Source organism: Mastigoproctus giganteus, chromosome 8 (genome assembly GCF_048544385.1).
Source record: "Mastigoproctus giganteus isolate SK-2022 chromosome 8, ASM4854438v1, whole genome shotgun sequence".
NCBI classification, from domain to species: domain Eukaryota; kingdom Metazoa; phylum Arthropoda; class Arachnida; order Uropygi; family Thelyphonidae; genus Mastigoproctus; species Mastigoproctus giganteus.
In genome coordinates, this window is record NC_143582.1 from 79,983,522 (window position 1) to 79,996,697 (window position 13,176).

General features: G+C 36.8%; 1 protein-coding gene across 1 annotated transcript in view; it reads right to left on the bottom strand.

Annotated features, from left to right (window-relative positions):
* Positions 1–13,176, bottom strand: part of Sirt1 (NAD-dependent protein deacetylase sirtuin-1) — a 171,147-nt gene that overhangs the window by 73,988 nt on the left and 83,983 nt on the right. The window contains exon 5 of the mRNA XM_090379531.1: positions 678–830. Within this exon, the coding sequence (XP_090235657.1) occupies positions 678–830 (153 nt within the window). The remainder of the gene's footprint in view (positions 1–677; positions 831–13,176) is intronic.

Consider the following 13,176-nt stretch of genomic DNA (forward strand, 5'->3'; position numbering starts at 1 on the left):
TAGGTAACTCTGAAGAAGCTCTGCATGGCACTGATCATTAACTACTCTACCAATCTTTATATCATCTGCAAATTTAGACATCACGCCCTCTATCCCTTCATTGATGTCATTTATGAAAATCAAAAACAACAGTGGTCCTAATACTGATTCCTGGGGAACCCCACTTCTTACATCAACCCAATCTGAGGAATAACCATTTATCACAATCCTCTGCCTCCTGTCCTGAAGCCATCCTGCTATCAATCTAAGGATTTTTCTCTGCGATTCCAACCTGTTCCAGATTGGAATCGCTTACTAGTAAATCTACCAAGAAAAGGAAAGTGATTGATTTGGATCAGAAAATTAAATTAATAAGGATGTATGAAAATGGTCAAACATTCACAAATATCGCGCTGAATTCAGATTTGTCGATAATAATATAGTAGCAATATGTTATTAGTCACACCCGAGTTATGTAAAACTCGATGAAGTATGAATTCGTGGAACATATCTATTACGTATGTCGGGGACTTCGGTATTTTTAGATTAACCGGGAAATCGATTATCCAGGATTGGTTTTTTACCATCTATCCTGGAAAATTGAAGGTCTATTGCATATATTTAAATTTTCACTTAATTTTTTTTTTGTTGCAAAGGTCAACCACTGGGTTAATGCAAATAAAAAGCAGTATACTTACCTTTGCAAATTTAAAGAATGGCCTAGGATCCTTTTTAAAATATCGAATATCAAACATGGACTGAGGATCTGGAAGATTTGGATAATCTTTTCTCAGACGTGCATAAATCCCATTTCTAGAGCGAAAATCAGGAATACCACAGGATACCGAGACCTTTTGTAAAAGAAAAAGATATTATATTAATACAGAATATTTAATTAAAATGAAGTAACATATATTAATAAATACAGGCTTAAATTACCTCAAACAGCTGAATATTTGTCAATCTTATATATAAAACACAGGTATGCTGCTCAACAATTAGCAACTGGCAACAATTGCTAATTGTTGGCAGCGCCCGTTCACGCAGTTCACCTCACATGATCACCATACCGGGCATTCTTTATTAATTTTTGTACTAACATTTTTCGAATGAAGAAAGGCAAGCTATGCCTGAAAGATAACTGCTATTTTGACTGTTTATTTTATCTGTCTTTACTCAGAAAAAAAGATGAAGTTATTAACATAATCAATTTAAGTTTTAAGAAGTGCAAAAATGGCTGGACAGTGTGTAAGAACTTTGTGAAACCATAGAATAAATGCTAATGAAACATCAGAGAAGAGATCTAATAGACCGAAACAAGACTCTACGACTACTAAAACGGACAGAAAACATTGAAGAAAGAGAAGCAAGATTGGAAATGAGAAGACAGGTAAAACACTGTAGGAATAATCAAATAAAAGTACTGGATGCGAATAATACACAAGCTGTAATTAATGTGGAAGAGCACGACATATGAATTTTTTGTTATACGACCGTGAGTATTGCAATGCAAGATATTGGGGAGATGAGTTAAACATCAAAAAAATACACTAAATGCTGTTATAATGGAAAGGTTTCCCTCAACCTACTGTCTGAGACACCTACTCTATTACAAAAGCTGCTTACAGGGGATACACATGAAGCAAATAACTACAGAGAACATATATGAGAGTATAACTCAGCATTGCCATTCACATCAATGGGTGCAGATATTAAATCACTGCCTGGAAATGGTCCATACTGTTTTAGAATACATGGCCAGATTTACCATTTAGTCTCACCACTATATCCAAACGAGGCAAATAAGCCAGGATATGGACAACTTTATATATTCGATTCTGCTGAAGCAACAACAAAACAACTTGAAAAACAATCAAACCAAGGGTGTGTGGCCAAAGTAATGCAACAAGTGGACGAGATGCTGCAACAAGTTAACCAATTTTCTGAGTGATATAAACAAATGCATCAAATAACCCAGGCCAATCCAACAATGAATGTGCACATGGTATTTATAGAAGACTCAGACTTAGATAAGAGATGATATAATGCACCTACATCGGAAACGAAGGTTGCTGCAATATTTGTTGGAGAAGATGGGGAACCATCTGCAAAAAGAGACATATCCATTTATCCCACAGGTGACTGCTGTATAATTATATCACTGCTAAACAAGAATGAAGACCCTATGGTGTATCTGTTGCTATTCCTGTGCGGAGAGAGTGGTGGGCACGAGGAACTACAACAAGCAGAAGAGAGAAGAACTGCAAAACGTATTAGAGTAACACACTTACAATTCTTTGCTTAGAGTCTTGTGTTGAGACCTGATTTTAGCCAAATTCATAGCAGTGGGAAATTATTTCAGCAATACATTGTAGACGCCTATGTGAAGACTGAAAGATCTAGATTAAACTATTTACGCCACAATCAGAAAGATCTACGAGTGTAAATGTACTGTAGACTATTGGATGCAGTAGAAGCAATTGTTCAGAACCAAAGCTTGAGAGCAGGGAAGATGATAATTCTGCCTTTGACTTTCCAAGGCAGCCCAAGGTACATGCAACAAAACTATCAAGATGCGATGGCACTTGTACGAAAGTTTGGAAGACCTGATCTATTCGTTACATTTACTTGCAATCCTGCCTGGCCTGAGATTGCGAATGCAATGGAAGGGAAGCAACGACCCAAACACGGACCAGACATAACTGTGCGAGTGTTCAAAATAAAACTTGCAGAACTGCTTGACGACATTCTCAAGTGGAATCTTTTTGGTACTGTGATAGCCTTTAACTAGTTCCAGAAACGTGGACAACCACATGTGCACATACTCCTCATTCTGTCTACAGATTCTAAAATGCACACAAAGGATGACACTGACAGTCATAAGTGCAATGCTACCATGCTTAAAAACAAATCAAGGGTTTTTTTGAAATTGTCACAAAGTACATGCCACAGAGTCCCTGTGGCACACTCAATGCACAATCTCTGTGCATGAAAGAAGGTGTATGCAGTAAGGCAGTGGTTCCCTATCTACTGAGATCTACAGACCCCTTCAAAAATCAAAGAAAAAAAGGTTTGTGGACCCCTATATATATACGCATATATTTCTGTTTGTATATGTATATATAAACAGGTAACCCTTGTATAACATGGTAGTTTGGTTGCTACAAAATTTTGTGTAATGCAAAACCGTGTTAAACGGGACTAAGAACCAGTACAAAAAAAGGGGGGGGGGGGAGTTACGTTCCAAAAGCTAACAAAATACACCATTTTTTTTATAACTATCGGAAACTTACATTTTATAGTAGTAATAACTTAATATTTTAACTTTATTTTTATAATAGTAGTAACTTAAATAGTAATAACTGAACAAACGTCTTACTTTACAAACTGTGATACTTATATGTCAGAAAATGTATGTTCATTTAATTTTCTTCCTCTTCATCGCTGCTAAGCACAATCTTTTCTGCAGTATCTAGATTTCGTGTAACTTCTGCTCTCTGCAGCATCTAGATTTCGTGTAACTTCTGCTCTCTTTAAAAGTCACGAACTGCACTCTTCGAAGTCACAATTTTTTATGGTCTGAAACAATTACAAGTTCAATATCACAGAATCCAACCCAGGGATCTCCGCTTTAAATGATACGTGAAAACTGGAAGAATATTTTCCAATTAGCAAAAGAAAAATAAATTTATGCTTATATACATAGCTTAATTAATACATACTGTAATATGTACATACTAATTGATATTTCTGTTCACTAACTTTTTTTTTTTTTTGTTGTAAAATTTAAAACAGTAAAAATGATAAGCAATTAATAACAAAGAACATGGCATGCAAAATTTGCAACAAACACGATACGCTCAAGTGAGATATGGAGTAATGAGTTTCTGAATATTTATTTATGTTTTTTATATGATTGAATATTTCATGGAAGGGAAAACACATTTCGCCATAACTTGAAAACCACAATTCCAGCTATTGGTACTACAGCAAATGCAAGGAGATCGAGTTTACTACCCGTTTATAATTGACTGTACTAACAGAAAAGCCCAATAAACCAGAAACTGCAAATTGTTTTATTGTTTTATGATAGTGACCTCCAGAAATGTGCTTTAGAAAAATAACATGACAGCGATAATGACTAGTGAGTCAACAGCAGGGATTCACAAACAAAAAGGAATGGAAACATTGAAAATTATATCTAACATAATAGCAGGGTTTTCCCAGCACAAAAGCTCAAAAAGTACTGTGTTATGTGAGATTTACCGCAATTTTCAAACTGTGTTAGAGCGAAACCTTGTTATATAAGTACCGTGTTGTGTGAGGGTTGCTGCAATTTATCAATTGTGTTAGAGCAAAACCGTGTTGTAGAAGTACCGTGTTATACGGGGGTTGCCTGTATGTATGAATACCTCTTATTTTATGAATACCTCTTATTTCATCTGAAAAGAAAATTCTAATTTTTATGTTTAAAACAACTCAACTTTATTCTTATTGTTACATAAATATATAATAACTTTATTTCTCATCAATTTGATATACATACAATGAATAATTTGACCAGTTCCAGAGAGTCCATTTCGTGGACCCCAGTTTGGGAAACGCTGCAGTAAGAATTTTCCGAAAGAGTTCATAGATACAACAGAAGAGAATGTTAACAGCTATCCAATATATAAGAGAAGAGAAGGATCTGCTGTTAAAGTAGGAAAGTATGACGTGGACAATAGATGAATTGTACCTTATAATCCATGGTTGTCAAAGAAATTCAATGCCCACATTAATGTGGAGGTGTGTGTGCCTCCATGAACAGTGTAAAGTACCTCTATAAATATGTTTATAAAGTTCATGATGTGGCATTTGCAAGATTACAGAGGGAAGGTATAGATGGTAGTTTGGTCTTTGATGAGATTCAAACTTTCTTAGATGGACGGTACGTTAGTGCACCTGAAGCAATGTGGTGTTTGATTGAGTTTCCAATGTCAGAGAAGTCGCATTCCATTATAAGATTGTCAGTGCACCTACATGATCAACAGCAAGTGATCTTCCAATAACATAGAGAAGAGGAGGCCTTGCAGCGGGAAATGTCTACAAAGACCATGCTTGAGGCATGGTTTGAATTAAATAGAACAGATGTGCAAGCAATGCTATTAAATTACACAGAGATACCAGAGTACTATGTATTTGAGAAAAAACAGGAAAATGGGGACAGAGCTTCCAACATTATAGAGAAGTTACAAACTGTTAACAAAAGTGTGGATACTGTAGCAAGTGATGAACCAAGTGAACATCTGGCATACCCTGAAGAATTTCTCAACAGCTTAATACCAACAGGAATGCCTCCTCATCAGCTAAAACTGAAAGTAGGTGCTGTAATCATGCTACTATGGAATCTTATGCCATCAAGGGGACTCTGCAAGATTGATAATTACACGTCTACAAAGACATATCATAGAGACTTGTGTAATAGATGGATTGAACTTATATGCTGTTTTCATACCGCGAATACCTCTTATTTCATCTGATACAAATATGCCTTTCAAATTGAAAAGAAGACAGTTTCCTATACGTTTAGTATTTTCAATGACCATCAACAAGTCACAGGGACAGACTTAGGAAAGAATATGCTTATACCTTCCGAAACCTGTATTCAGTAAGGGCAACTATATGTTGGTCTCTCAAGCGTTAGATCAATGGATTCATTAAGTGTATCTGAGAAGAATGAAATTTTTAATTGTGTTTATAATGAAATTTAGGAATAAATACATAAAATGTGTTGATATTTAATTAATATCCTTTAAGATATGATGCTGATGGCATATGTTACGACAGGTACAACTAATATTATTTTGATCACATTAACAATAGTATATTAATACATATCAACAACAGATATGTAATGCAAAAATAAGCTATGAAATAAATAGTGAAAAATCATTGAGATTAGAGAATGTGGCAAAATGATGCTTGTACATTTATCTTAATTTGTCTATCCTTTCTAATAAGTTGTCCTATCTTTTAAATTTATTCAAACTACCCCTTCACTGGAGGAATAACTGGGAGTTTTAGCATTAGGATTGATAGGTGATAAATGGTGCAAGAAAACAAGCTTATATGCCGCCAACACACACACACACACACACACACACACACACACACACACACACACACACACACACACACACACACACACACACACACCCCTGCCAACTCCTCTGATAACTCATCCAGTTCTTCCTTAAATTTATTCAAATTATCCACTTCCACAACACCAAGTGGAAGTCTACTCTAACAATCAACTACCTGCTAGCTAAAAGCAAATTTCCACACATCTATCCTGCAACCACTCTTCCATAATTTAAATTTATTTCCTCTAAAGTGTGTTGTCTGAGCAAGAGGAAAGAAATCATATGCACTGAGCTTAGTCAATCCATTCAAAGCCTTAAACACATAAATCAGATCTCACAAGTGTCTAGTTTTCAGATGTTGCAAATTACAGAACTAAAGTGTTTCTTGGTAAGAGCACACTTTTGTTTCCCTCACCAATCTTGTTGACCTTTTCTGCACTCATTCCAACAGATCCACATCCATCCTAAAATGAGAATTTCCAGACCTATATGCAGTATGCAAGGTGTGACCTCCTTATCCCTGCTGGAGAACCTCCTTTATAATATTAAAAAAAAAAAAAAAAACTCTGAGCTATCCTAACAGCCTGTCTGCACTGTTCTGAGAATTTCACATCTTACTGTGCAATTAGTCCCAATTTTTTTTCATTCTCTTCTATTCAATATACATTACCCTGCAACTGTTGATTTTACACTTCAAATGCAAATTCCCAGCCCATCTGCCTAATTTTTCAAGCTCCTGTTGCAGTACCATACCCTGTTTAACCTGTTTAAACCAGCCTGCTTACATTTATATATTTCTAAAAACTTAGACTTTAGGTCTGATATGCCTTCATCAGTACCATTAAGAAATACTGAGAACAACAATGAACTCTGTATGGAATCCAGTGTGATTTTGCTAATAACATTACATTCAGAACAGCAGTGCCCAATGATAAGCAATCACTCTTAGCACCTAAGACCAAGCATCAGAAATCTGCTGTTGATTTTCATTTATTTTTCAAATTATTATTATTATTATTATTTTTTTTTTTTTTTATGTAAACCCCAAACATGAGAGGTATTAGAACCTATAGTACTTAGTACCGTGCTTGGGTTGGAGGTTGAGAAGACGAAAGAAGGTATTTGTTGACATTGGACTTGAACTTCTGTAAACTTTAATTTTCGGGAAATATTTATGAAGGAAGGTTGTTCCAGAAAACGGCAGTTGAATGAATAAACGAGGAAGATGAAAAGTTGGTTCTGTGAGTTTGAAGTTGGACAGTAAATGGATGTTGGCTGGTGGCTGCACGTCTTTGGACTGTTTTGAAAGAGAGAGCAGGAATTATACAAGCCAATTCAGAAGAACAGTGGCCATGGAAGTATCTGAAGAAGAGGCATGCAACAGAAATAGTACATCTATGAGACAGCGAGTGGAGAGACTCTGTTAGAGATAAATCATTAATTAACCTAACTGCCCTCTTCTGAATGGAATCAAGAAGCCTCAGAGAGGTTTTGGGGGCACCACCCCAGATGTGAGAACAATATTCTATGGCAGGGCAGATATGCGATTTATACAGAGTGAGCAGCTGTTTGGAAGAAAAGTAAAGGTGAGAGCGAAAGAGAAAACCAAGTTTTTTAGATGCAGAGGAAGCAATATTTGTAATGTGCTTGTGCCAAGAAAGATTAGAAGTCAGGGTAATCCCCAAAAGAGATATATCATCTTGCCTAGAAATCGGAGTGTCACTAAAGATAAGCATAGGAGCAGAAGAAGAAGAATCCTTTTTGCGAGATATAAGACAAGACTGAGTTTTAGAAGGATTGAAATCAACTAAGTTGTCTTTGCCCCACTGGAGAATTACCTCAAGATCGGCATTTAAGGAATTGGTAGGAGATTTCCAAGAAGTTGAAGCTGATTGAGCAGGACAAGGTTTCTCAAAATGGAAAGAGGAATGCAATGTGCTATCATCGGCAAAACTATGGATAGGATTTCCAGTCAATGGAAGAAGGTCATTAATATACAAGAGGAAAAGAGTGGGGGAAAGAACTGAACCTTGGGGGACACCGGCATTAGTGGAGAAGTTAGAAGACAGAGAGCCATCTACCATCACCCTCAGTGAGCGATCAGAGAGAAAACTGGATAACCAATTACTAAAAATAGTTGGCAAACCAAAAGATGGAAGCTTGTTTAGAAGACCTTTATGCCAAACATGATCGAAAGACTTTGAGATGTCAAGAGCAACTACTTGTGTTTCACTGAACCTTTCCATTGAATTAGTCCATAAATGGGTAACATAAGCCAGAATATCACCAGTGGATCGACACTGACGGAATCCATACTGGCGATCATTGATCAGACGGAAGTTTTCTAGGTAGTTTAAGAGTTGGCGGTTAATTGATTTCTCCATTACTTTAGGAAGAGTAGAAGTAATTGCAATGGGACGATAATTGGATGGGAGGGATTTGTCACCCTGGCTGGATATGAGCAAATTGGATATCATCATTCTTCTCTTTCTTGGTGATTTCCTTCTATCTCTCTCTCTTCTCTCTCTCTCTCTCTCTCTCTCTCTCTCTCTCTCTCTCTCTCTCACACACACACACACACAGGGTAACTCAGAAATTTTTTTTGGCTGGTGCAGCATAAGCCTCAGGCTTCCTTGCACCATATGGCTGGTAATAATAATAATAATAAATTTCCAAGCAGAAGGAAAAACAACTTTGGAATAAGAAAGTGAAAAAAGGCGGCAAAGAATAGGAGTAAGTTCAGGAGCACAGGTTTTGAGAAAAAGTGGAGAAATACCATCGGGACCTGGAGTTTTCTTAGCAGTTTTCTTGATGCTAATCAAGATTCATCAAAATCCTTCTGACATCCTTTTGACGGAAGACCACAGGAGGCATTGAATGGAGCGTGTTGGGAATGATGGGAGGTGTTTTACCAAGATCATTAATACATGGGTTGGAAGAAAAAAATGGAATGCTAGCAGGTCAGCTTTACCCTTGGCTGAAATGACAACAGAACCATCTGGTTTTGACAGAGGTGGGCAAAAGTTGCGACCAATAGCTTTGGCAAGAGACCAGAATGCTCGGCTACCATTAGGGCAAGAAGCAAGTTTTCTACTCTTAGCCTGTTCAAACTCTAGTTTGGACTGATTAATAACTGCTTTACAATTGTTGCGAGCTTTGGTGTAGGCAGAAAATGAAACTGAAGAATTAGAAACAAGTCAATTACGATATGCAACATTCTTCTCTTGAAGAGCCTTAGCACATTTATTGGAAAACCAAGGTTTAGATAAAGGACAAGATTTTAAAGTGGAGTGTGGAATAAAGGATTCCATTCCTGCAAGAATAATTTCACTGACACAATCTGAGCAAACGTTAACATCAGAAGTTTTGAAACAGTAATCCGACCAGGAAAAAAAAAAAAGAAGTCTCACAGGTCATCCCATTTTGCATTCTTGTAATGCCAAACAACATGAGGTTGGGAATAGCCATGAGATAAAGGCTCCATTGGAGAAGACACAATCACCAAGTTGTGATCTGAAGTGCCTAAAGGACCTCTCACTTCGACCGTGTACTTAGAAGGGTTGTTTGTGAGAAAAAGATCAAGCGTGTTGGCTGTATGATTAGGATTGTCTGGTATTCTTGTAGGTAAATGAACAATCTGTGCAAGGTCATTAGTAATTGCAAAAGCCTCAGCATCCCGACGAGCTGTGTCGGTGTGACTAGAAAACGGAAGCCAGCTGGAGTTCTGAACATTAAAATCACCAAGGAAAATTACTTCACTGTTAGGAAAGTTGGAATGGAGAAAGTCAAGTTGCAAAGAGAGGAAGTCAAAGAGGTCCAAGTGATTGTGGAGTTGGGAGAACGGTAGAGACAACAGATGAATTTTACACAATGAGGTAGAGAGATTTTAAGCCAGAGAAGATCGAAGAGGGGAGATTCCAAATTTCCAAGTCTCTGACAGGGAATATCAGAATGGACATATGCACAAGTACCACCTTTGAGGTGAAAGGAATCATACAACAAATAATTTGGGCATCTGAGATGAGAATTAGTTGAATCAACCGATAACTGAGATTCTGTCAGAAAAAGTACACGGAGTTTGGCAGACTGCAAGTGGAAATGGACATCGTTGAGATTAGAATTGAGACCACGTATATTTGTGAAATGAATTAGGAAGTGTTTGGGAGGTTTAGATCGTTTCGCAGATAAGCTTGCTCTATTAGTTTTACTATTCATGGTGTATTCGATAGTAAGAAAAAGTGGGTGGGACATGCTGTATGAAGTAATGATAATTTTTGGATATGGTGTCCACATGGTAAGAATATACCCAGATCCTTGACAATGCCCCCCCACATACGCACTACTCGGACTCCCTCCAGTCACTATCTGGCAGTTGAGGTAGCAAGATTATACACTAGCTGATCCGGAAGCCTCCTAGAGAGTTACCAATAGGTTCGGTCTGGTGTACTAACTAGCGGCCAGCTTGCAAACACCGTTTTAGAGCTGTACACTCGAAATGTAAGGAATACTGGATCTCGCCACGATGTTCATCATAACCTCAAAAGTCATCAATCATACTGCATGATGGAAGAGATGGGGAAGGGTTGCCCGGAACTTAGCTCTAGAGACTAAACATGGGTTCCACCACTTCAAGCCTCCAATAAGCAAAGTGGTGGTATTGCACTTGTTGATGAAAGTCATCTACCCCGTAGTACTGCCTGGTAACATAGAGGGGTGGCATTCCTCCACGTGGTGTGGGTGCCACACCTTGACCCCTGCTTATGTTGGTTCACACCTGGGTAGTCACCCACCATGTACTTGTGCATGGAGGTAATACCCAGGATTACTAACAGTCCCACCATCGTGAAGGACTTTGCCAAGCAGAGGATTTGGCTGTCACAGACTATCCGGACTTTGCCAAAATTGGGTCCACTTGACTTGAATGTCACCTGAATATCAGTTCCATCAGCGTTTATCTGACTGAAGTATTTAAAGTTTTAAATAGACTGGGTAAGCAAAATGGTGATGGCATCCTCTTTCTGGGATGGCATGCACCCATACCACACATGCTAGGGAACATAAATTTAAATTGGAAAAGGATGGTCGTGAATAGATGTCAAAATTTCCTTCAGCAGAGTAACTGACTGTTGGAAATAACCTTCAAATCTGTTGCTGTGGAAGTGAGTAATTTAAAGGATTTGACAAATTATTACAAAGGATGAGCAAATGAAATGTTTTTTTTAAACCTGATACTGTATAAGCTTGCTTTCTTGCATCATTTTCATTTAACTGTTGTTGTTATGGGGGGTTTTATAGCACATAAGCTACTATGGCTATAATGCGCCTTTCATTTAACTAACCTCTAAAATAACATTCAACACCCACTAAGGCATCTTATCTGCAAGTTCAGTAGCCCACATATTCAAATTCTTTCTTCGTGTTGGCATCCTTCTGTCAATCTCACTCACTCTTCAACCTTTTTAAGAAGTGTGGTGTTTCTCATCTTTAAGTGTAGTGTTCATAACATAATATTCATGGACCCAATATCTATTGTGTTTTTTACTGATTCTTTATACAGAACTATAACTTCTCTATTTTTACAAGCAACTGTTTGATAAAGGACATTACAGGACATCGTTTTACATTTCACATCTTTCTGGATTATGATCCTCAAACCTCTTTCTTTCTGCTCTCTTCCTCAACTGCTTTTAATTTAACCTCAAAGTGTCCTCTACTGCTATTTACTTCTTTGACCATCCCTGAAGTTTATACAAATAACCTGAACAATTGACACTTGATGCTAATCATTAACCACCTTACCAATCTTCACATCATCTGCCAATTTTGACACTGCATCTTTCTTCCTTCATCAGTGTCATTTAAGAAAAACAGAAACAGGAGCAGATTCAGCATTAATCCTTGAGGGATCTACTTCTAAACCCTTAACCAATTCTAAAGAATAAATCTTTAGAATTGGTTAAGGGATTAGAAGTAGATCCCTCAAGGATTAATGCTGAATTTGCTCCTGTTTCTGTTTTTCTTAAATGACACTGATGAAGGAAGAAAGATGCAAAGATTGGTAAGGTGGTAACCATAAATTAAATTACAACCTTTGCCTCTTAATCTGCACCCATCCCATAATATACCAGAGGGTCTTATCTGTGATCCCAATATGTACCAGCTTATACAGTAATCTCTCATGAGTGTGGAACTGAGTGAAATACTTTGCTTAAGTCCAAATAAACAGTCATTTCCAGTAAGTTCCATCTAAGGTCTCCACACAGCTAAAAGTTTCTAGTTAGTAGGCACACAGTAGCTTTGAACCATTAAACCCTACCAACCTTCACATTATTGATAATTTTTACATTGCATCTTTCATTCTTCATCAGTATCATTTAACCCATAATCAGTCACAAGAAAGATTGATCTCCCTCTGTGCATGCAGGCATTTTAAAAATCAGCAAAAAATAATTAAAATTATTCACTGCTTTGATGCCCAACTTTATTTTCAATCTTTTCTGAACACAACTGCAAAAAATCCTTTTATTATAGATTAAATGACAACTAAGCACACTGTTATACCATGTGAATGTATTTTAAAATGTATTTATTGATCAATTTACACTTAAAATATTGGAAGTATTTCAAGGGTCTACTGAACCCTTCAGGCCCCTGAGGGGGAATATAAGAAAAATTACATAAAATTCTAAATATTAATATAAGTACTTTCACAAAGGTATTATAATAGCAAAGAGTGAAAAAATAGAAGGTAATTAACTTAAAATTGATAACAACAAATTAGTGAAATTCTAGATAGGTTACATTATATTATTATGAAGGGGGAGAAAAAAACTTATAGTCTTAGACCACCTTCATCCTACTAGTTGTCAATTAGGTACATTTGGAAAGAAAAAGAGTTCAAACAAATACTGAATACATTACTGGAATAAAGGAATAAGACTTGCAAAACTGAATACTAGTATCCATTATTTATATTAAAAACAAAATATAATTAATTTAAATTAAAATTCTATCAAGAGTTGTTGGCAAGTGAAATGCAAATTGAAAAACCCAATTGCTTCAACAAATGTGT